The following is a 24,316-nucleotide window of genomic DNA, read 5'->3' as shown; positions in this document are numbered from 1 at the left end:
ACTGTTGAGCGTGAAAAACCCAGCTGCGTTGCAGTTCTTGACACACTCGTACCGGTGTGTCTGGTACCTACTACTACCACACCCTGTTCAAAAGCACTTAAATCTTTTGTCTTGCCCATTCACCCTCTGAATGGCACACATACACAATCCATGTTTCAATTGTATCAAGGCTTAAAAATCCTCCTTTAACCTGTCTCCTCTCCTTCATATACACTGATTGAAGTGGATTTAACAAGTGACATCAATAAGGGATCATAGATTTCACCTGGATTCACCTGGTCAGTCTATGTCATGGAAAGAGCAGGTGTTCCTAATGTTTTGTACACAGTGTATATCATATCAATATGTGCAACCTACTAACAAAGCTTATTGTGAAATAGACACTAATTACTTGGGTTGCAATGTCATACAGAATTCAATATAATATAATTCAAATTGAAGAGGCAGTAATTGGGAGCACGCTAGAGTCTGAAGTGACTTGAGTGAATCTGTGAGCAACAGGAAATGAGTGATGTGCAGGTCACAAATGATTATTTTTGAACAACCTTTTTTACTGACTTGAGAGTCATGATACATTTTTCAGAGTGACTCGTTCCTTTTAGTCGTTCGTTTGATCTGCTCTGCTGGCCACGATGAGACCTACAGCAGGATTAATACGCGTTTCTCCGGCTCAGTGGTTCCAGAGACGTGCCCCCCGACCACCAGCTGTCTATCATATGTGCGCGCAGGAAAATAGATCATGCTGCATATGCAGCATAGAGAAGAATAATACATGTTAGAACTGGTATTTGATCTCATGGTGTAATAATGAATGTAATTAATTGATTATTGAAAGCTACACAGCTTTGTAGAAGCCTAAACAGCCTACCTCTGCTCAACAAAATCGAGGAAGAATCATTTGGGGGCCTGCAGCAATGCTTATCTCCCTCTCGGCAGGCAAGTCATTCCGCAAAGAGTCGTTCACAATCTAGTCTGGTTGTATGCCTAGCTATCACAAATGTACATGGTTGGAAGCAGACTTTAGTAAGTCTCAGTCACAAATGACAGCTCCAATAAGCCCCTTATGGTGAACGCTTGTAGAATCATGAGCCGGTCAAGTTTTTAGTTAATCGTTGGCCGGTAGGGGGCCCTGCGCGCTCTGGGCATTACTAAATAAAAATAACGAAATGAGTCGAAAGATTCATACTTTTGACTGAACGAGTCGAAACGATCTGAGTCAGTAAAAAGCGTTGAACTTCCCATCACTACAGGAAATATTGAGTGATAGCCACTGAGGCACACACAAACAGCGGAACATGTATGTGCTGAACAAGCAAACAGAATGGATTGTATGCAATAATATGACAATCAACTGATTTTCACAGCTTCTTTTCTGTTTATGGCACTTCACTGTAGAAATTGACTTAAGTACACTCTTAGAAAAAAGGGTTCCAAAAGGGTTTTTCGGCTGTCCCTATAGGAGAACCCTTTTTGGTTCCAGGTAGAACTCTTTTGGGTTCCATGTAGAACCCTCTGTGTAAAGGGAAACAAAAGGATTCTACCTGGAATAAAAAATGGTTCTCCTATGGGGACAGCCGAAGAACCCTTTTAGGCTTTTGATAGCACCTTTTCCTCTAAGAGTGTATGTTAAAGAGCACCATCAAGCTAAGTTCCACTCCAGCCATTATCACGAGCCCGTCCTCCCCAATTAAGGTGCCACAAACCTACTGTGACCACCATCCATACGGCTTCCTTTGTGAGAGTACAGTTGCTACAACAGCCTCATATAAGTCCTATCCTAAGGCTCAGAATGGAAGTTGCTTTGGTCTGATGATTTATCAGAGTCAGGGCACTTATCTCAGTGTTGGCTGGGTGAAATATTACCTGGAGGTTGCCCTGTCATTATGGTGCATACCTCAGGCTCTGTGATGTGACAGTGTGTGAGGGGAGACAGAGAGAGGGGACAGGACACTGCATGGTGACCCAGCTGCAGGCCTTATCACATTTACTGGGACAAAGTGTGCTTTGTGACTGAGGCCCTGTCTGGAGAGAGCAGGGCCAAGGGCCGACTGTTACACACTGGCCTGGGCTCTATGAAAATGAGTAGCAATTCTGCTCAATACACACACATGCTGAACTGGAAGTTCTAATTCATGCAAATGCACACACACACACACAAAGCGAGCGAAAAAGACAAGACAATAGCTTGTGTCTGTGACATTGAACCATGCTAGTGGGGTCACTGGGTTCAGGGCTGAGAACAGAGGGTGAATCATTTGCATGCATGAGACTCCTATCAATGAAAGAGGGGTGATGTCGAGGTGCCAATGATTTGGATAAATACAAGGCTGTGCGTATCAGTGTGTGGTTTACAAAGCGTGCCGCTGGTTTCAATAAGCAAAGTCTTCATTTAAAACATACACTGAGTGTACAAAACATTAGGAACACATCTCTCGAGTCAGTAAAAAAGGTTGTTAAAGAAATTCTAATTTGTGACCTGCACATCACTAATTTCCTGTTGCTCACAGATTTACTCAAGTCACTTCAAAGTCTAGCGTGCTCCCAATTACTGCCTCTTCAATTTAAATTATATTATATTGAATTCCGTATGACGTTGCAATCCAAGTAATTAGTGTCTATTTCACAATAAGCTTCGATAGTGGGTTGCACATATTGATATGATATACACTGAGTGTACAAATCATTAGGAACACCTGCTCTTTCCATGACATAGACTGACCAGGTGAATCAAGGTGAAAGCTATGACCCCTTAATGATGTAATTTGTTAAATCCACTTCAATCAGTGTAGATGAAGGGGAGGAGACAGGTTAAAGGAGGATTTTTAAGCCTTGAGACAATTGAGACATGTATTGTGTATGTGTGACATTCAGAGGGTATGGTAGTAATTGCCAGGAGCAACACTGCTGGTTTTTTCCACACTCAACAGTTTCCAGTGTGTATCAAGAATGGTTCACCACCCAAAGGACATCCAGCTAACTTGACACAACTGTGGGAAGCATTGGAGTCAACATGGGCCAGCATCCCTATGGAACGCTTTCGACACCTTGTAGAGTCCATGTCCCGACGAATTGAGCCTGTTCTGAGGGCAAAAGGGGTGCAACTCAATATTAGTAATGGGCTCCTAATGTTTTGTACACTCAGAGATTACACCGTGGCCTCCATTTATTTTTTTTGGGGGGGGGGTTCTCCTTTCCATTGGATGCGTGTGCTCCTTGGGATGGCACTACCTGTATGCCCATCTGCATGCACACGTACTTATTCTGCTAATTGAGTAATCCTAACTACCTGTATGCCCATCTGCATGCACACGTACTTATTCTGCTAATTGAGTAATCCCAACTACCTGTATGCCCACCTGTATGCACACGTACTTATTCTGCTAATTGAGTAATCCTAACTACCTGTATGCCCACCTGTATGCACACGTACTTATTCTGCTAATTGAGTAATCCCAACTACCTGTATGCCCACCTGTATGCACACGTACTTATTCTGCTAATTGAGTAATCCTAACTACCTGTATGCCCACCTGCATGCACACGTACTTAATCTGCTAATTGAGTAATCCCAAGAAGCAAGTTCATGTTGTAAATTTGGTCCTGATGAAGACCTAGTTATAGGGTCAAAATGTTGCCTGTATAATGTAATAGAACTTAGACATAGGTGACTAAACATCTGTGGCCATATTCAGAAAGTGTTTCAGAGTAGGATTGCTGATCTTGCCTAAGTGCTGCCCCTTAGATCATAATGAATTACATTGAATTAACAGGGAGAACCTGATCCTAGATCTGGCTTCCTCTCTGCAGCAGAGGAACTGTGGTGAAGAAAACAAGCCTAAATGCATTATTGCTAATCCTAACCCACCCCATTATGAAGTCATCTTAAATTCTAAGTGGACTTGTCTTGACTCCAGCTGTCCTCTCCCTCAGTACACTCCCAAACTGACTCTTCCCAGCAGCCTCACTGCTAATCAGCTGTAAAAATGATGTCAGGGAATCATGGGAGAAAGAAATACTCTCACTGCAGAGTGGAAAATAAACATGTCCACATATTTTGGCTTAGGGTACGCCCCAATTTTGTTAACTTCGTTGGAATTTGCATTGTCTAGCACAAAACGATTGGCATCCATGTCCGTCTTTATGGGAAAGACTTGCTAAGTGACCAGGTGATGATTGGGTAATGGTCCAAACCGGTCTATCTGATTAGATCTCATGACAATGAGCGCACTGCAATGAGCGCATAGATGATAGTTGTCAGCTCACTATTTAAAAAAAACTCTGTACGTTCTGTCACAACCAGAAAAACAACTCATGAATAACACAGACGTATAGACTGGAATCTAAAACAATGGTGAAACTGAGCATATCAGTTTGGATTCCTGGGTGTGTCTAACAGTGTGCGGCCCTTTCCGATTCCGATTTCGTTCTCCATCCACAGGTGGTTGGGGAGGACGGGCTCGTGGTAATGGCTGGAGCGGAATCAGCGGAATGGTATCAAACACATGGTTTCTATGCATTTGATGCCATTCCATTTGCGCCGTCACAGACATTATTATGACCCGTTTTCCCCTCATCATCCTCCACTGTCTCCATCAACTAATAGAATGGGAATTCTGTTGGCCTATTTCTGTTGTAGTCGAATAACGGGAGGTTTTGGAGGTGTTGCTCATGGGCCTCTGTGATGCCAGTCACTTTTCATGTGCTCACTACCACCCAATCTCAACTACACCACCCACTCACAAGGCTGTTCTGCACTAGCAACATATTTCTCTTCTGAATAATTGAATGGCAAGAACTTGATCATTCGTGACTTTCTATCTAAAATACTATACAATTGTGCAAAATAGTAACAATAATGTGAGAATTAGGTTAAACCCCCAGTCAGAGGTGTTTGTTTAAGTGTCAGTGAGTGTCCGTCTTTGTTTGTGTGCAAGAGCATGGTAATGGTTGTCACATACAGCAAACAAGGGGGAAACAAGCACTCTAAATAGAGTGACTGCCAGTGGTGGTGACCATCCCCAGTTCCCCTACCATCATGTTTCAAAATCTACAAATATGAACATTTTTCCCCCTCCGTCTTCCCTCTCTCCTCTTCACCTCTCCTTTACCCCACCTCTTCTGAATATGCAGCTTCTCTCCCACGTTTCCCTCTTTCTGTTCCACTCTCTCGCCCAACTCCTGAAATTCTTTCCCTGGCTCGTGATCTCGTCACATGACCTTCCTCAATAGAAGACTTTATAACTCAGGAGCTGACAATAAGAAGTCTATGTGGGGAGCATATTGACATGGGCACATGTCAGTTTTATGCAAACAAGAACAAGGCACATCGTTCGCCCCATAGAACATTGCATTGTCATCTGGCTGCATGATTCTGTACAGTTTGTACTGGTAATGGAACATGGAAGACATCACCTCAACACACACACACACAATATGACTGACGGTCAAGTGTACCCTGAACAACAGGATTCACCGGTTCATGTCCGTACTGTACTGCAGAAGGTATAAATCCAACAAATAACTCCATGTATAGCTGAACTAACTATCAGACCCTCCCATTGACCCAGATGGAGTACTCATTAACACTGTCTGTTGAGGACTTTAAATTCACACTATGCCACATGACACTATTATAGGCTAGTGATAAATGGATTTGAATATCATCTGTTATGTTCAGTAAGAGTAAGATTTTTGTTTTCTTAAATGCATCCTTCCTCTCTTGTCGCTTCTTTCCTGTAATCACTGATCCAACATGAATAAATGGTTGAAAGCGTAACAGAACCTTTGCTTTCACCAATCTACAAACTGCTGAATGACTCTCTCACAATGCATTTGACATGATTTAAACAGGGTCACACAGTTCCTTGCTGCAGGTGTGGTGTCAACCAGTAATATCACTTATGATAATCTGTGATTAACTATAAGAACATAGTGTCACATGGAACAAGTTACAACTTGTCATTGCAAAAGAGTGGCATTAACAGCAGACCAGATATGTAGGGAAGAGATCTACATTTGGTATATGAAATGTTTAACTCATATAGCCTAGGTAGGGCAAGGTAGCTGTCCTACCTGTCTCTCGCCCTACCTTTGTAGAGGAACGCACTAAAGCCCTGTACCAGAGGCAGGGCAGAGGGTGAAACTCAATTCATTGCTCTGAAGTTGTCTACAACATGAACATTGCAAAAGAAAGAATAAATGCTGAGTGCATAGTTTCATGAGAGAAACAAGATCCAACAATTGGACACCGTTTCTCAAAGAGCACCCAATCCTATATCCTATTCAAATGAATGTGCCTTTATATAGGAATGTACAATGCCTGGAGTCACATTCATATGACATTAATACTGGAGAAATGGTAAAGGCAGACACACAACAATCACAGACAAACAGATAAATGAGCAGTTATGTTCAGTTATGGCACAGGCTAAAAAGACAATCTCAGAGAGAAACTTTCTGGTGAGAGATGGGGATCTATTTCTCCCAAGAAAGGAACACTTACCGTGGGAGTCGGGCATGTAAAGTGCGAATATTCCCTAAAAAGAGCCGAGATGTGGCAGGTAGCCTAGTGGTTAGAGCGTTGGGCCAGTAACCGAAAGGTTGCTGGATCGAATCCCCGACAAGATAAAAAGCTGTCGTTCTGCCCCTGAACAAGGCAGTTAACCCACTGTTCCCAGGTAGGCCGTCTTTGTAAATAAGAATTTGTACTTAACTGACTTGCCTAGTTAAAGAATAATAATGTGAAACTGTAGGCGGTGTCTGGTCTATCCTAGTAGCTCTCTACACAGCCCCTGCCCAGAAGAACACTGGAAAGACTGAAGAAACGTTCCTCTCCGCGCTCACGTGGACTGTTGCAATAACAAGACAGAAAACCTTATCTGTCCTGCGGGCCAGAAATTACAAGACCAAGGATGTTCCCCCGTGCGCGTTTTTAACGTATGTTGTCTTTCCAAGAAAGAGGAGTACTGGATCTCCAATCTGTTTTCATAGACTATTTGGTCTTAATTTTCATGTCGGATAGCCTACCATATTGTTATCACATTGTAAGAAAATGGTTATAGGCAAATTGCCTTTTGTTGGGGCGCAATGGAGGCCTATCTGTCAAATTTGTCACACTTCAGACGATAAAACACCTACACACTCATGACAGGCTACACTGCCAATTTCATCAATATAAATTGAATATGAATACAAAAAAGGCAAATGTGCCAAAAAAAAGTGAAATTATATTTTAAGTGACAAGATACATAGGCTACATAATATAATTTGCATAATAGCTGAAAAGTCTGGGTCCGTGGACACATTTTCCTAGAGAACATTTGCAGGATTTCCAGTTTCCTACACGCTCGAGGAGCACACGCATAAACGCACGCGCGCACAGGTACAAAATAAACATATCCAGTAGCCTACACACACGATAGATTGATACATTGTAACAAGCACACTATGGCAAAGGAAAGAGAAAGAAACAAAGTCAAACCTTTCAGCTTTATATTGGCAGTGAGCTCATTAGCGCAAATCTTCACTGGAGCAATGTAGTCACTGACCAAAATGAACAATTGTTGCTTGTAATAAACTATAGTCCCATCGTAAATCCGGTTATCCTGACCTTTGGAGGCTGGTGTAAATCTGTATAAACGTTCTATGTCCTGCATTCCTTCACAGGCGAATAAAAACACCGCAAACCCGTAGCCCCAATGTCGAAATCCCACCCTCCGCACACAGCGACGTTTTGATTGGATGGGGACAAGAAAGAAACATTGTTATGGAGAATCAGGAGAGCAAGCCTTAAGGCATCCCATATCATCGCATAATTATATTTTACATGCACAGACAGTTATATAACATTTTCTTAATCCAAATGCCACATTTCAAAGTTTTTCACATTACATAATATTTGAAACAGCTCCAAAGACTATTGGGTGATATCAACAGTGATGATTTTCATCTGTAGCCTATTCAATACCATGATCATTTGGGCAGTTTAAATTCTTCAGAAATTCTCACTCAGTAAGTCAAGGCTGGCAGGTCACTTCATAATATTCCAACTGAACCAAATCTACATGAAAAGCAGGGCCTTTTTTTCATGGACTGAGAGGCACATTGATAAAATGCTTGGTTAGGACTTTTTTATCCTCCCTCAGCACCCCCAGGGCCAGACTACCGCATTTGGGGTCAAGGGGGCCACGGGGCACTGACATCTGCCAAAATGTGCATTTCAACACATTTTGCCATAGTGCAAAGGGGGAAAAATGCTGTTTCCTAATGCTATTCTACACTGTCATAATTATTATTACTTTTTTAAAGTGAATTCCCTGCAATTCTACACTTTTTGCCATGGGGCAGAGAAGAAGAAAAAAGGTGCTGCCATGAGGCTGAGAACATTTTGCAGTTTTAAAGCCAAATTCCTAAAATTCTACACATTTTTGCTATCATTACTTCACCTTAAGATACTTTAGGGAAACCGGGCCCTGGACTGTTCATTTCCCCACCACCGGAAAGTGGGCCAGCCCTGTGCTGTGCCAACCATCTTCTGTTGGGGTGGCGCTGACCCCGCTGCCAGGGGATTGGTCTCGCTCTGCCATGCCATGCAGAATGGTGGGCATTTGGCCCAGGCATCCAGGGTAGTGAGGGGCACGAGACCTCACAACAGAAGAGAGCAGGATAGATGGCACCAGGGTCCTACTCACAGGACCGAGATTGATGGATGAGCCAGGCTGCACTGAACGGGTTCAGAATGAGAAGTTTGAGAGGAAAGTGGAACAGAACTACCATATTTCAATAGGTAAGGGTGTTTTGAAACTTTGGAACAAACCTATAAATTGAAAAACATTATATGTGTTCCAAACAGCAAGCGGTACCAGAGCGGTAAGGCTGGGTCCAAAAGGCTTCTCAACAGCTTCTACCCCCAAACTATATGTCGTCTGAACAGCTAATCAAATGGCTACCGAGACTATTTGATACACACTATTTCATTTTAATGTTGGTCAGTCGTCATCTCTGGATTAGTTCTTCAACTTACTGAAACAATGGCTATTATTGTCATAAGGGTGCAGCCATGAGTATGTTCAGTTCAAATAGGTTGCTTTCCCAATTCAGAGAGTCCTGTGCCTTGTCATGAATTGTGTAAAGCTTTGAAAAAGTTGCCACTAAATAGTTTCTGCAAGAGAGTGAAAACAAGAAAATACATTTTAAAATGAGTTCATTTTATTGTTCAATGCGTGGCCACACACATATACAGAGTTCCTTTGCACTGTGCATGATGGGACAGTTAGTGATGATGGTAGATGGGATATATCAGGAGTTCACAAGGGTCAAAACACAAACACCTTTTACCGCCATATTGGGATAGCCGCAGGCCACGCTCTCCTGACCCACCCGAGTCTACCTCTTCCTAAAACGACACCATGACACAAAAGTCAGGACTATTTCTTTGAGAACAGAAGGATTATCAGACTGGTTTAGGGAAACGATACAAGACAACCTCATCCCTCCCCCTGCACTTCATTCCTGTGTGTATTCAGCACAGCTTACAAAAACGCAAAATAAAGTATATTTGGGTACAAAAATAAAATCCAAATTAAAACAATAGCAGGGCATAACCCGTCATTATTCCTCCTCATCATACACAGATAACACAATACATTAGTAACTGGACACAAAAAGTACACCGCAAAAAAACTGATAGGAAAGAAAACAATCCTGGAGAAGTGTACGTCCATTGACCTGAACCCTATGAGCTACGAGACTCCGATGTGTCGATAGCCTCAACGCTTGGCACGCTAGAGATGTGTTCTCTCTCTATGGGATTTACCCGACACCCCCCTGCCTTAGCAGACCAGACCCAGCCAGCCATAGGGCTGACATAGTCCCACCTTCACAACACAGAGGGAAAGGAGGAAATGGGAAACACTGCTCTATACATCTAAACCAATGGATTTAACTGAGCGTGAATGTGTATGTGTGGTTCTCTCTCGACACGTAATGTACTCGTTTCTATCATAAACAGTATATGCCTGGTTATGATGTGAACCAGGGGCACTAAGTGCGTAGCATCCCCACTTAATTCTCACCAACCTCTGGGATTGCTTCTTATGTTTGGGGGTCATCTGCTGCTTCTTATTGCCCCCTTTGCCCATGTGTCTCGCTTTTTCTTCCCTTCAACTGCTTTACTTTTCCACCCTCTCTCTCTCTCTCACCCCCCCCCCTTACTTCCTTTCCTAGAGTTGATTTTCCTTGGAGACGCAGATACAGACAGAGCAACAGAGTGGGAGAGAAAGAGGGAGTGAGTGTGTGATCAGCTGTCCGCCATGCCGACCTCGCCCCCTCAACGCTCTCAGCCAATCTCCTTCCACTGACGGTAGAACTCCACAATGTTCTTCAGCTCCATGCCTGCTGTCGCCACTGCCTGGATGGCCGACTGTTACCAAGGAGACACAAACAATGGAGGGTAAGACGTCAACTCTTCTAACACCAATGAACATACAACGTAAGGTAAAATATCACGGAAGGATGAATGGGGGAGGTCGAACATGCCAAACTTCTCTTAGAAAGAACTCTGGTTCTCTACAAAGATCTACACCATGGTAAAATGGCAGTAGTTTATAATAGGGAAATATTAATAGCAACACTGTACAACCTAAGGGATACACAGTAGTCAGACCAGCTGTCCATACCAACAGCGGTTGCTGGAGAGCCTAAAGAACTGAGTGAGTGATTGTATTCGTGATGTGTATACCTTCATGGGCGCAGAGCGGGTACACAGCTCCTCCACTGAGTGACCGGTGAGAATAGTGACCATGCCAGCCGTGTCTTCGTCTCCGTTGCTCTGGGAGACGGTCAGCTGACGACAGCTGTCCACAGTCTTGTATAGGTGCCTAGAAATCAGGACACATAAGGAAACAGTTAACACTGGGAAGGTGTTTTACAGCTTTCATAAATCTTTTACCACTTTTGAAGCATTTGTATAAGAATGCTAAGTATTGAGAGGTGGCCTTATGAAGAGACTGCAGAAAGACTAATGGAGGCTCACCAGGCTTCAATGTCCTGGCGTTTCAGTTTGTCCCTCTCAAAACTCCGCCCTGACTCCTTCTGGCAACGTATGTACCTGAGGTAGAGGGGGACGGAAGAGGGGTTTACAACATCAAGTGTCTTCGCCCATATGGGTCGTAGCCTATTCTTAGTTTACTGGATCACAGATTCAGAGTGGGTTATAGTTAGAAACATTGTTTTGTTAAGATCTGAAGTAAGGACAATATGGGCCCCAACAGCCAGCTCATTTGAAAATTGGTTACGTGAGAGATACATTGATATAAAAGGACCTGTATACCATTGGCTCTAGAGTTTCACACCGGATAAAGGCTAAGCACATTGAAAATCGCCCTCTTTATCTTTTCATTCAGAGAACTGTCGACTCTACATATCCCTTTTAATGTGCTGGGTTGGCAGATTGTGGTTGTCATATCTTAAATGTGGCCCACTATATTACCATACGTCACACTTGAGGGTTGAGACAGACATATACCTGTTGCCTTTACGGAACTCAGACTCCAGGAAGCGGATACCGTCCCTCGCTCCGGCATTCTCCTTCTTCAGGTGGTCAAGGCCATCAATCACTGAGGCAGATAAGTCAACCATCATGTTTTAACTTTGGTATCTATTCATTTCATGCTCTAACTAGAAAGACAAACTCAGCTTCAGTCGTCCCCTCGGGAACTTACAAAACATAGCCAGCAAATAGCCAATGTCGAAACAATATAGCAGGGCTATTCAACTGGCTGCCAGCAGGACAGATCCGGCCCGTTTATCAATTTAGAATGGCCTTCTGATCAATTTAGATTTTTTAAATAATGTTTTTATCCTGCAAAAAAATCTGATGTTTAGAGCCAAAATGAGCCCTTGTTCAATATTCTCCAATGAGAGAATCTGTTTCCCTGTAGTCCCACCCACTAAGTGCTGTCAAAGAATATCACCCAACATACCAGTTAGCCAATCAGAGCTCGCCTATCAGCTCTTCCCAGCAGATGAGATCACTACACTGCCTGATACACCAGAGCATGCTTTTCGCTTAACTCAGCAGTGAGTTAACACCACAGACATCAACTTTATCCAATCAACATCGCTTGTTTCGTGGTCTGCTGAGCATCATGATCTACTTTTACATAATGATGCTCGGTGGCTAAGCACGGGTAATAATGCTCTCAAAAGAGCACCCTGTGTTAGCTTAGGGAGGAGATAGTTGCTTTTCTCCGTGATTGACGCCACAAGAAAGCCAACACATATCTAGTGAAAATGCTTGATGAACAGTCCATATCAGATGTTTGTTTTTCATCTTCAATCAATTGAATGGATTTAATTTGGGAGTGCAGGGGAGGGATAAAACAGTTGACATCATTAAAAATGTCAATAAAAAAATTAAAATACATTTTGTTATTTTCTCCTCTGATTTGATTTCCCTACACTGCGCAACTATATTCAGTCATCAGTACAGATCACTCCCGTGATGGACGAGTTTTTAGATAAACTGAAAGCTAACTTTGCAACAAGATTTGAGGAGTTTAAGTCCCCACAGAGGTGGTGCAGTTTGTTATAGGGACCCGTTCTCTACTGATGCGGGGGGAAAGAGACCTCCCCGCAAAAAAAGTTCGTCGACAGATATGACATGCATAAAAAGGTTTCCAAGTAAAAAAAAAAAAAACAAACAGAAAAGAACGAAATGACAAAGAAATAGAAAATAGAACAGAATATGATGCTAGTCAACTGAGATATGCCATGCATAAAATGTCTCCTATGAGTAAACAAAATCAAAAGATGAAGTTATGTCTGTAAAACGGACAGGAAAGTAGAAATGAACGTGATGCAGGTCAACTGTGTTATAAGTACAAATGTGTTCCATTATTTAAACAATTTCATCCACTGAATTAGGCTTATCTTTAAAGCACATAAAATTTACTTTTAGCGACACTTAATTTTAATAAATGTGCTTTATAAGAGTAATCCCATGTAAAAAATGTCTGGCCCCCCTGCAAATAACCTTTTTCAAATCTGGACCCCATATAGTTCAATAACCCTGCAATATAGAAATCATATTTATCACCATTTTATCTCCATGTAATTCTGGAGAGAAACCTTTAAATAATGACTGCACTCAAACAAACAGACTTATCCAGTCATGCAGTCTAACACTGGGTTTATTCACCCAGACAGGGCATGGGGCTGTGCTCACCTGTGCGGGGGATGATGATGATGAAGCAGCCACTGCCAGCCAGATGTCTGAGGAGGTTGAGGTGCTGACACAGGGCGGCAGAGTCGGGTACCAGGTACGGAGACATGGACGACTGAGTCTTGGGCTGCTGCAAGCTGCCCTCTAGCTGAGACACCTCCAACTGCAGGGCAGACACATGACAAACTGCTTATCTTGATGAGATGTTGAAGGGGATAATACAGTGCCCTCCGTAATTATTGGGACAGTGAAGCATTTCATCTTCTTTTGCCTCTATACCCCAAACATTTTGATTTTAAATCAAATCTATGAACTTTTTACTACTATAATATACAAGTGAATTTGTCCCAAACTTTTACCCCCTAAAATGGGGGGACCATGTGCAAAAAGTGCTGTCATTTCTAAAATGGTTCACCCGATATGGATGAAAATACACTCAAATTAAAGTTGACAGTCTGCACTATAACCTCAGTCATTGTTTGATTTCAAACTCTTTGAGTATAGAGCCAAAATAAAAAATGTTTCACCGTCACAATAATTACGGAGGGCACTGTACATGTACATTCAACATTAAGTAATATACTTCAATGGCATCACCCTAACTATCATCGGCTGAAATCTAATTAATTTCACTTCAAGGTTTTGGGTGCGAAAGTAAATTAAGACATACACTTAGTATACCAAACATTAGGAAAACCTTCCTAATATTGAGTTGCACCCCCTCTTTTGCCCTCAGAACAGCCTCAATTCGTCAGGGCGTGGACTCTACAAGGTGTCAAAAGCGTTCCATAGAGATACTGGCCCATGTTGACTCCAATGCTTCCCGCAGTTGTGTCAAGTTGGCTGGATGTCCTTTGGGTGGTGGACCATTGTTGATACACACAGGAAACTGCTGAGTGAAAATCTGTGTTGCAGTTCTTGACAAACCGGTGCGCCTGCCACTTACCATACCCCGTTCAAAGGCACTTAAATCTTTTGTCTTGCCCATTCACCCTCTGTATGGCACACATACACAATCCATGTCTCAATTGTCTTAAGGCTTAAAAATCCTTCTTTAACCTGTCTCCTCCCCTTCATCTACACTGATTGAAGTGGATTTAACAAGTGACATCAATAAAGGATCATAGCCTTCACCAGGTCAGTCTACAGTACGTCATGGAAATGGAATGTTCCTAATGTGTTGTACACTCAGTATAGTGTCAGATAGCTAGATTGACAGTGTTTGATTTATGATAGAATGGAATGTTCCAGAAGACAGACCTGTAGGCGGAGCTGAGCCATGTCTCTCATCAGGCGGTTTCGTCGAGCCTCCTCCTCTGCCTGGACACACAAACACACACAGTGTTGAAATAGATAATTCTTTGCAATTATTTGAGCTTCACAATTGAAACAAAAACTGAAACTAGAGTGACTGCTGCTGCTTTGGTCTCATTGGTTCATTCAACTGCCGCTCACCATGCGGAACTGGGCCTTGGCCTGCTGCACCAGGTTGTCCTGCTCTGATTGGCTGATGCTGGTGAAGATGCCCGCCTCCGGGTTGAAGTGCAGCACGTTGCATTGGAGATTGGTGAGGAAGTGGCCAAAGCTGCGGATGCAGCACACGCGCACCACACACTGAGACGGGGAGAGAAAGAAAGCGAGAGAGCGAGTGAAGTAGTCAAATAGAGAGAGGGAAGAAAAACAGTGAGGGTGTGAGAGAGGGTGTCTAAGGGAAGCTAGGTGTGTGTACCTCCTGTACGGGGCTGAGGGAAGGTCTGGGGCGGGTGTAGTCGAGGTGGCGGTGGGCCAGGTTGAGGGCAGGTAGGTGTCGCAGGGCCAGGTCCTCAGGCAGCAGCAGGGACTGGACCAGGCTGGGCTGCTCACACTCACTCAGCAGCTCCGTCACCTCAGTGTTCAGACCCAGCTCTAAAATACACACAAAGAGAAAGCAAGACAGAGAGAGCGAGATTACGACGTGACTTCTAGTCACGTGCTCTACAACAGGGCTCTACAGAATGACACACACATTTGGAATTTCATCTATGAGAACATGGGTTAAAATAACCAAAGGAGAGGAAAAGAGAACAGATGGAATGATAAATATAATGTGAGAGAGGGGAGGGGGGGGGTTTGGCCAACTCAAGCCTCCACATCGGGCTTCCGAGTGGCACAGCGGTAAGACACTGCATCTCAGTGCTAGAGGCGTCACTACAGACCCTGGTTCAATTACAGGCTGTATCACAACCGGCCGTGATTGGGAGTCCCATAGAGCGGCGCACAATTGGCCAAGCGTCGTCCGGGTTAGGGTTTGGCAGTCATTGTAAATAAGAATTTGTTCTTAACCGACTTGCCTAGTTAAATAAAGGTTAAATTTTTTTACAAATGTAAACGCAGATTAAAAACCCATAAAAAAGACAGGTGATTTTAGTAACTCGCCTGCTTCCAGCATCTTGCTCCCATCAGGCAGCAGGTTGAGTAGCACAGACAGTCTGTTCCATAGGCTCTGAGAACTCTACAGACAGAGTAACGGAATTACATTGAGCAGAAGCCGGACAGTGAAACAAACACCAACAATGATGAAGACTATAAACCCTTGCCCCGAGTCAGCTGATACAAAGAATAACTTGTAATTTACCAAGTTGATGCAAATTAGATTTGTCAATGCATACTGTTTGTAAGTACTTCTAGGTTAGTGAAAAATCCATCCCCTTTACCTGTGCACACATGAGGATAATGTCAGTGTTGGTTCTCAGCCAATCCACAAACACCTTGACCACCTGGATGAGCCCCTGATTGGTCAGAATCTCCAGTCTCTCCGACAGGGTCTTCTCGCTATGTACTGATTGGTTGCTGTGCACGCTACACTCCGAATCGGAATCCACCTCTACAGGGAATGGACAAATAAATAAACTAACATGTGTTTAATCTACACCCTAGTTTTCTTAGGGGGTACCTCAGAAGTACTGTTAGAAAAGTGCATATTTTAGCGATGTGCTGTTACTTAATGGAGTCATTGGGAAAGACTAAAAAGAGACTAGAAGTACATAATTATATTGGTATATTAAAGTTAAATCTTTAAACTCATCATATCCTGCACTATACAAAAACCACATAGTAATCAACACTGCATCAATGTGTGTGGGCAGGTTACTGACCATTGTCGTTGGTTCCGTTGGCAGTGCCCGGGCCAGCGTCGCAGGGTGAGTCCCCCGGGGGAGGAGGGGTCTCCTGGGAGGGGGTGGTGGAGGCGGCGTCTGGGTCGGTGGGATTGGGTGTGGAGTTGGTGGCGGAGCTGTGGGGCCTCAGCAGCACGTTGCTGAAGGTGGGCGCCAGGCGGAAGCAGCGCTTGGCCTGGAACAGCTGGGATGACATGGCCTGGAGGTTACTACTGATACTGGGGTCGCTGGGCAGGAGGGGGCCGTTGGTGGCCTGAGGGGTGTCCCCGTCTCCATCCTCCCTGGGATCTGCTTGCTCCTCCTCATCATCGTCTTCAGGCTGCGTGTCCAAGTTCTCCGGGGTTTCCGAGTCCTCTATATCCTCCAGGTCGGAGCGGGACTCCTGACTGTTCATGTCCGAGTCAGTCTCCACATCGAAGGCTGTGCTCCCCTCCTCGTCTTCCTCCGAGGCGCTCTCCCAGGTCCCCTCTGTCGGGTTCTCCCTCCCGCTCTTGCTCTCCTTTCCCAGCGTGGAGGGGGTGAGTGAGGGTCCCGAGGGTCCTGAGGCTCCGTCCCCGGAGTCGGCGCAGCCCCTCTGTTCTTCTTCCTCCTCTTCGTCGCTCTCGAAGCCCTCGCTCAGGTCGCTCTCGTCTTCTTTGCGGGTGGCGCAGCGGCGGCGGCGCATCATGGAGAGGCGGGCGTACTTCTTCTTTTGCCTCTGTTTCTCCTCCTCTGCCTTCCGCTCACCGACGCCTGCTTTCTGGGCCACGGTGCTCAGGTGGCCCCCCTCGTCCTCCTCATGGTCTAGGGAGCCGTTCTGCAGGGGCCTCTCTTCCGAAGTCAATGGGTCAGATGGGTCTCTCAACTCAGAATCGTCTAGGAGCAAACAAATGTCATTATTATTCCATTCGTTTTTCAGAGAATTAACTGAGAACATGAATAGTGTCTAGGCATTATGAGGTCAGCTGGGAGTAGTTTTCTCACCTGTGTTGTCGGTCTGCAGCGGGGGCACCTGGCTCTCCCCCTCCTCCAGCTCAGCCTGCAGGCGGATGTTGACATGGTTCACCAGGTGGGAGAAGAGGGCCAGCGTGAAGGCTATTGACGCACTGTACTGCTTTGACCCTACACAAACAAGTCAACATGTCAACTTTGCAATACAACAAAACAGCATATCACCTTATTTCTCCCTTGCAGTATGTCACCATCCTCGCATGCCTACTGACAACATCCTTTGAGCATAATGTTTGAAAAGCGATTTGCAAAAAAATATATGACATCTATATTCTTATTGACCTCCCCGCTTCAGGCTGTGCACCACCATGAGGCAGGTGATCACCATCTTGAAGACGAGGGCGTCGGGGAGCAGGGTGCAGGGCGAGTCGTGCTCCTCATGCTCCTCCTCGCTGGGGGAAGTGGCCTCGTGGCCGTGTGGCGGCGAGGACAGGTAGAACAGCACCAGGTTAAAATCCTCCAGCACCGACTGACACAGAGAGGTCAACTCTGTCTCCAGCAGACTACTCACAGGGAGGAGGAGAGAAATGGTAAGACATTACAAACACGGTACCCAACAGACAATAGAAAGCCCTTTGAAACTGAGCAAAGGGGGTTATAAAAATTCTATCAATTGTTATTATCATCAGATAGCTGTGTCATATATGGACAAAATGTTGAGGTTCCTATTGAGATAAATGACTAGGGCCTAAATGGAGAAAAGTGAAAGTCCTAACCTGTTCTTGGGCTGCAGTAGACTCTGCAGATACATGAAGCTCACTAGAAGTTGCTTGATGTCCTTGGATCTGGAGAGAAAAGAGTTGAAGAAACAGTAAGGATCTCAGAGGACTCTCTCAATTCATGTTCAATGCTGACTTAGTGATTTGTCATTTTAGGGCTGTGGTCTGAGGAAACCAGACTGACCTTTGCCGTGAGGGAGACAGCTTCTTCATCTCCTGTTTCTTCACCTGGTGGTACATCTTAGCTGCTTTATCAAACAGACGCTTCAAATTCCCATAGGCCCCTTCGAAGGGAGTCTCCGACTGTATACTGTTCAAACACAGGAATATAGAGGAGAAAACCATGATCAGTACTTGGTGGTAGGGGTGTGACGATACCAGTATCGCAATATTTTTTTCCATGGCAATGAAAACACGAAGCAGACGCAAATCTTTGGTCCTTTAAAAACCTGCTGTATGTAAAATATTGTGTGCTATAGCTTGGAAAATAATTGTGACTGGATGACAACAATGTTTCTTTCCAACATCAGGGCTGTTTCCTAAAGAAGTTCAAATCCGCTTCGTGTTTGGTATCCTTACCACTACTAACAAGTATTGCAATACTGGTATCGTCCCGGTACCACTTGGTTGTGAGTCTTTTTTTAACGTGTTCTGGCTCTGAAGTTGGCAGCCTTCTCCTAACAGACTGGTTTCAGAACCTCTTCCATTTCAAAACATGTCTCCTATTTAGAGCCTACTGAATGTGATCCAAATATGAATTGTTGCAATGAAGATATTTCTCCCCAGCAGTGTGACTACATTGCCCCACTGAGGTAGAGAACAATAGCACAGCTACAGCATAGTCTACAGACCAGACATAGATAGACTGGATGTGCTGCAGTAAATCTAGACGTGTTGAAGTCTCTTCTCACCAGCGTAGGTAGTAATAGGTGGCCTCCACGTTGTAGAATTTACTCCCCGCCAGTGTACCTAACTGATTGAAAGGCATTCCTGAAAACAAAACATCAAACACTTGTCAGTATCATGGCACACTAAAGACATCGCTTTCCTTTAGCAGCGGCCATTTAATATTGACTTTCAGTTCGACTGATGAAGCCCTCTCAAAAAGACAGAACGTTTCAAATGTGGATCAGTGATTTATTGAGACTGAATGCCCTCTCCTGGCCAGCTAACAGTTACTGAATGCCCCCTTCCTGGCCCAAATGGCACGCTAACAGTTCAGCTAGATCACTATGAGCTGCGTAAAGCTTTGACCAGTCATATAATAAAGCTCAATCAATAAGTGCTGTGTGAGTTCATCACTATGTAGGCAATATAACAAGAGTGATTCATTTGTAGATGGTGGTGTGAGTAAACCGGTTAGTTTAAAAAACGGGGGTTAATGTGCTGTGAAAGGGAGGGCCGGTAACACCTTGTTGTTAACTCACCTACGTGCGGAGTGACAGACAGGGCCTGGTGGTAGAACCGCTCTGCCAGCTGCTCAGCCTCCACCCCAGCCAATTCGTTCTGGTAACGGGCTACAGAAAACATTCAAACAACCTCCCGTAAACCTCTACTGTACATTCAAATCAATGTGACCTTGGATTTGGGGAATGCAATTCCATGGTCATACAAATAAGGTTGTCTCAAATCTCTTTGGTGAGAAAGATTAAGTTTGTATTACCTAGATCTCCCAGGTACACCAGGCAGCGATGGCAGGCCATTTGGGCCCACTCCATCTCCTTAGGGGTGGCTGATACCGGCTTCTTCCGACCTACAAAAACAAATACAATAATTTATACACTGTCAATCACAGATACCGCTAACCTGAGTGTGTGTGTGTGTGTCTCACCGATGAGGGGGTCGGTGACATGGGTCCAGTCGATGCAGTCCTGCATTTCCAGCTGGTAGTGGGACTGGATGTAGAGCAGCAGGTGCTGGAAGAAGCCCACGCCGGCTATCAGGTGAGTCCTGTAGGCGCATTCCAGGGCACTGCGACTGTGGATGTGCTGCAGAAGACATGGAGATATAAGACGGGGCCAGGTAATAAGAAGAGATTAGAAATAAAAGGGTTGTGTGTAGGGCATGAGGAAAGAAAGTGGGCATGTCTGAAAGCTCAGCAGTCACTGTATCAATCAAATGTATTTATAAAGCCCTTCTTATATCAGCTGATGTCACAAAGTGCTGTACAGAAACCCAGCCTAAAACCACAAACAGCAAGTAATTCAGGTGTAGAAGCACTATTGGCCACAGTCATAAAATTTCCCTAATAACTTAGGGTGTTTTCCCACATGGTCCCTTTTAGCAAATTTTTGTGAACTCAGTGCGGTTTGCATAATTTTTCTGTGCCGTGTTAACACTACAAAAGGAACTCAGACCCCTCAAAAGAGCCCCCAAAGAAAACTGAGACCGTCTCCAGAGGTGGTCTGAGTTCGGTTCACTTGAATTCCGTGCTCCGGTTCCATTTTTTAGGGCAATGCTCCCCAGGTTCGCTTGTGATTACACACACTACTGCAACACTGCCGTAACCCCTCACATTGGTGCCACAAGTGAGAAGATTATGTGCATGTTCGCGGGAAAAAAACTATGCCGTTTTTGGATATTGATTAGCAATTGTCAAGAACGCACAGACATTCCAAAATGTGTGGAGTTTTTAGTTCCGATTATTTGTTTGCAATATGTGATCTATAAGAGAGTTGCATACACTGTTTATTTGATTGTGGGGTTTGAAGTGTGAGAAGACAACATATTTGGTGAGAATCACAACATAAGGTCCAAATCTATTCTAGCTCTTAAAGGGGCGGCAGCCTACATTGGGTGTACAATTTTCAATTACAGCATTATTTAATCTGCAGTTATTCATTCATATATATATATATTTTTTAAATTAAACAACTAGGCAAGTCAGTTAAGAACCAAATTCTTATTTACAATGAGAGCCTACCAAAAGGCCTCCTGCGTGGACAGGGACTGGCATTACAAATATAGGACAACACACACATCACAACAGACACCACAACACTACATAAAGAGAGACCTAAGACAACCACATAGCATGGTAGCAACACCACTTGACAACATGGTAGCAAGAACACGGCAGCAGCACAACATGGTAGCAGCACAAAACAACAGCACAGAGGCAAGAAGGTAGAGACAACCATACATCCCTCAAAGCAGCCACAGCTGTCAGTAAGAGTGTCCATGATTGAGTCTTTGAATGAAGAGATGGAGATAAAATTATCTAGTTTGAGTGTTTTTTGCAGCTCGTTCCAGTCGCTAGCTGCAGCGAACTGAAAAGAGGAGCGACCCAGGGATGTGTGCACTTTGGGGACCTTTAACAGAATGTGACTGGCAGAACGGGTGTTGTATGTGGAGGATGAGGACTGCAGTAGATATCTCAGATAGGGGGGATGGGTTTTTTATAAATAAGCATCAACCAGTGGGTCTTGCGACAGGTATACAGAGATGACCAGTTTACAGAGTAGTATAGAGCACAGTGATATGTCCTATAAGGAGCATTGGTGGCAAATCTGATTGAGGAATGGAAATGGCTTGTCCCAGAGTGCATTGAGTGAATGTTGGAAAAAATATCTTGATTCCTTTCTAAATATAGCAATCTGAATGCAAAGAGGACTTGGACCACAACATGGATAAAGTGAACTGGCAAAAGAGTTGAGTCCTCATTCAAAGGCAAGGGAAGTGTGAATACAAAGAGAACATAGTTCTATAGCTTCTTTTTTACCACAAAGTTTACTTTAAAGAGGACGGGGAATGGTTATTTTAAAGAGGACTAGATGGGAAAACACCCTTAAACGCTGTACCTTCTTGTTGGTCTTGATGACCTGGATGACCTCGTAGTAGACCTTCCTCCACAGAAGCTCCTCAGCCTTGCGACCATAGTCCACAGGGTGGAGAAACATCAGCTTCACACACAGCTCTCTCAACCTGGGCACAGAAGACAGATGAGGTTGGGGTTAGTGCTTTGCCTTTTGCCTTAGTGTTTAGGGCAAAGGTTGGAGTAGAGTAAAATGCTTACTTGTTGCGAAGGCTGATGTTTTCAGGCTTGAAGACCTCCCTGTACGATGACTTGCTGCCAATGATGACATCCAGCTTGTGTACCGACTCAACCACTGCCCTGAGCACGCAAGATACAGTTATTATGGCATGTGAATCACTGGTAATGGCCATTGGAGGAATGAGCAAACTCATTCTTATCAATGTAGGGAGCTAATGTTAGCTAGCTAGCTATAACTGGAAAATATCAAATGTCATGTCTCACACTGAAATAATGGTTGACATTACAGCTACCTAACTAGGTAGGTAAATCTAAAGAGGCTTGTGAAATATGGTGTTTCTCCCTAACTAGGCCTAGTTATGCATGTTAAAAGTAGCCAGTCGACATTATTAATATGGTGATGTTCTGCAAGACGCTTCTAGTTATCTCAGCTGTTAAATAACTAACTAGCTATTTAGCTGGCTAGCAAACAAGGTAGGCCTATCAGGTAGCTAGTAGTGACAATACTGACAGCTGAAGCTATCACAACTAGTTAACCAACTAACGTTATTAAGAGAGTAAGTTGGCATAGGAATAAACTAGCTAGCTAATAGCACAGTACGGTTAACTTGTTACTGTACTGTTAATGTTCAGTTGTTTAGAAGCTAACGTTAGTCAGCTATCCGCTCCATAAGTTCCCACTGGGTTACATCTGGCTATTTAAAACCCATATTATCGAAAATGTCCGACTACTTCGTAAAAATGTAATTGTCCTTCGACGAAGGACAGTTAACTAGCTAACGTTAGCTGATGCAAGTCACAGACACACAGGTGACTGGATAGTTAGCTAACTAGCAAGTTGAATAGATGTCTAGTTAGTTAGCAAACTAGCTAAGGTTAGCTATCCATTTATTTTACTACTGTTTGCTAATGTAATGTTTCCCAGCAAAAGGCATTTAACTCACCTGTATAGCCGCTTGATGAGGAGGACTTTTGCCTCTGGCTCGCTATCCTGCCCAGGTCCACTCATGTTAGTATATGGTGCCAAGAGTCACACGCTCCAGTCCAACAGTCTGTGTTCCCACCCTCGTCAAACCCACTCTTGTCAGGGTTGCTCAGTGCTTGCCTCACCGGCAGTGACAACTGTGTTGACTAGCTAGCTAGCAGCTCTCTCCTCTCCCGCTAGCCACCTATGTCGCTTTCGTATCTTATGTCGATTGGCAATCCCCCCCACACTGCCCATCCGTTCGGAAACCGTTTAGGAGAGGCAATGCCACAGTATTTTGGTTAATTCCCGGTCAGCTATCACACCCCGATGGGTTCCTTGTGTTATTCCCCGTTTCAGACATTGCTTCGAGTAAGTGGGCGGCCATTAAACAGCGACCGCCTGAATAGCGCGAAACTTCTCATGAAATGTTCGCGCGGGACCGTCACTAGTTACCACAGCCACAAAGTCATGAACTCCGCCATTTCTGCAATTTCTCTTAATTAAAATATGACTTAACCCTAACCTTTACCACACTGCTAACCGTATGCATAACCCCAACCTTAAATTAAGACCAAAAAGCAACAAAAAAATATATATATTTGTAGCTGTAGAATCTAGTGGACACCTAGCTAGATTGCCAGACAGCAAGTCATTGTGATTAATTTGTTTGTGTAGGTTTGTGATCCCTGGCAATGTAAAACGTTTGTATATATATATTTGTGATTAGGGCTGCATGGCACAATAACCGGGTAACCAATGGTTATTGATGAAGACTGTCATGAAAATGAAATAAGAATCATAACCAATTTACATTAGGCATTTAGCAGACACTCTTATCCAGAGCGACTTACAGTTAGTGCATTCATCGTACCCCTTTCCTGCAGTCAAATGACCTAGTGGCCTCAAGGATGGAATATATATTTTTTGTCATAATTAAAATAAAATAAAATATGAAAATCTGGTGTTTCTATGTCAAACAATTTTGTTTTATTTCAGTCTTCTGTGATGTACAGTATATAAAGTGTACTTTTGGGATGCAAACTCAAAATTGAATAGATTTCAACTCTTTATCAGACATAGTATAGCTGTCTTCTTTTTTAAGCCCATAACCATGTGTGTGAGGTGTATACTTTTGTTTCAAAGTAGATTTGTTTAAAACCAACGAGAAACACTGTGTGACCCGTATTACTGCAGTAATAAGATAGCTAGGTTGGAAAACCACATATCAGTCATAGTAGGTAAATTTTTCCTCAATAAAGTACCTATCAG

General features: G+C 43.9%; 1 protein-coding gene across 1 annotated transcript; it reads right to left on the bottom strand.

The window, feature by feature from the left end:
* Positions 1-9,187: 9,187 nt before the first annotated feature.
* Positions 9,188-23,434, bottom strand: LOC120031166 (protein SMG5-like). Its single transcript, XM_038976770.1, has 22 exons — positions 23,025-23,434; positions 22,102-22,200; positions 21,887-22,010; positions 19,918-20,074; positions 19,750-19,839; positions 19,514-19,603; positions 18,998-19,076; positions 18,271-18,396; positions 18,084-18,152; positions 17,650-17,870; positions 17,341-17,478; positions 16,357-17,232; positions 15,916-16,085; positions 15,638-15,713; positions 14,952-15,127; positions 14,678-14,836; positions 14,483-14,542; positions 13,226-13,385; positions 11,525-11,615; positions 11,033-11,107; positions 10,739-10,877; positions 9,188-10,420 (listed from the first exon to the last, which is right to left on the bottom strand). The coding sequence occupies exons 1-22, from the start codon at positions 23,087-23,089 to the stop codon at positions 10,337-10,339; spliced, it is 3,324 nt and encodes a 1,107-aa protein (XP_038832698.1). The 5' UTR covers positions 23,090-23,434; the 3' UTR covers positions 9,188-10,336.
* Positions 23,435-24,316: the final 882 nt, after the last annotated feature.

Source organism: Salvelinus namaycush, chromosome 37, assembly GCF_016432855.1.
Source record: "Salvelinus namaycush isolate Seneca chromosome 37, SaNama_1.0, whole genome shotgun sequence".
NCBI lineage: Eukaryota > Metazoa > Chordata > Actinopteri > Salmoniformes > Salmonidae > Salvelinus > Salvelinus namaycush.
This window is presented reverse-complemented; position numbering and strand designations above follow the sequence as displayed.

Coding starts and splice junctions, on each gene's coding strand:
- LOC120031166 (XM_038976770.1), bottom strand. CDS start 23,089: ATGAGTGGACCTGGGCAGGATAGCGAGCCAGAGGCAAAAGTCCTCCTC. Junction 19,077..19,513: donor GTCTGTCACTCCGCACGTAG/GTGAGTTAACAA, acceptor TTTTGTTTTCAG/GAATGCCTTTCAATCAGTTA. Junction 16,086..16,356: donor CAACGGAACCAACGACAATG/GTCAGTAACCTG, acceptor CATTCCCTGTAG/AGGTGGATTCCGATTCGGAG.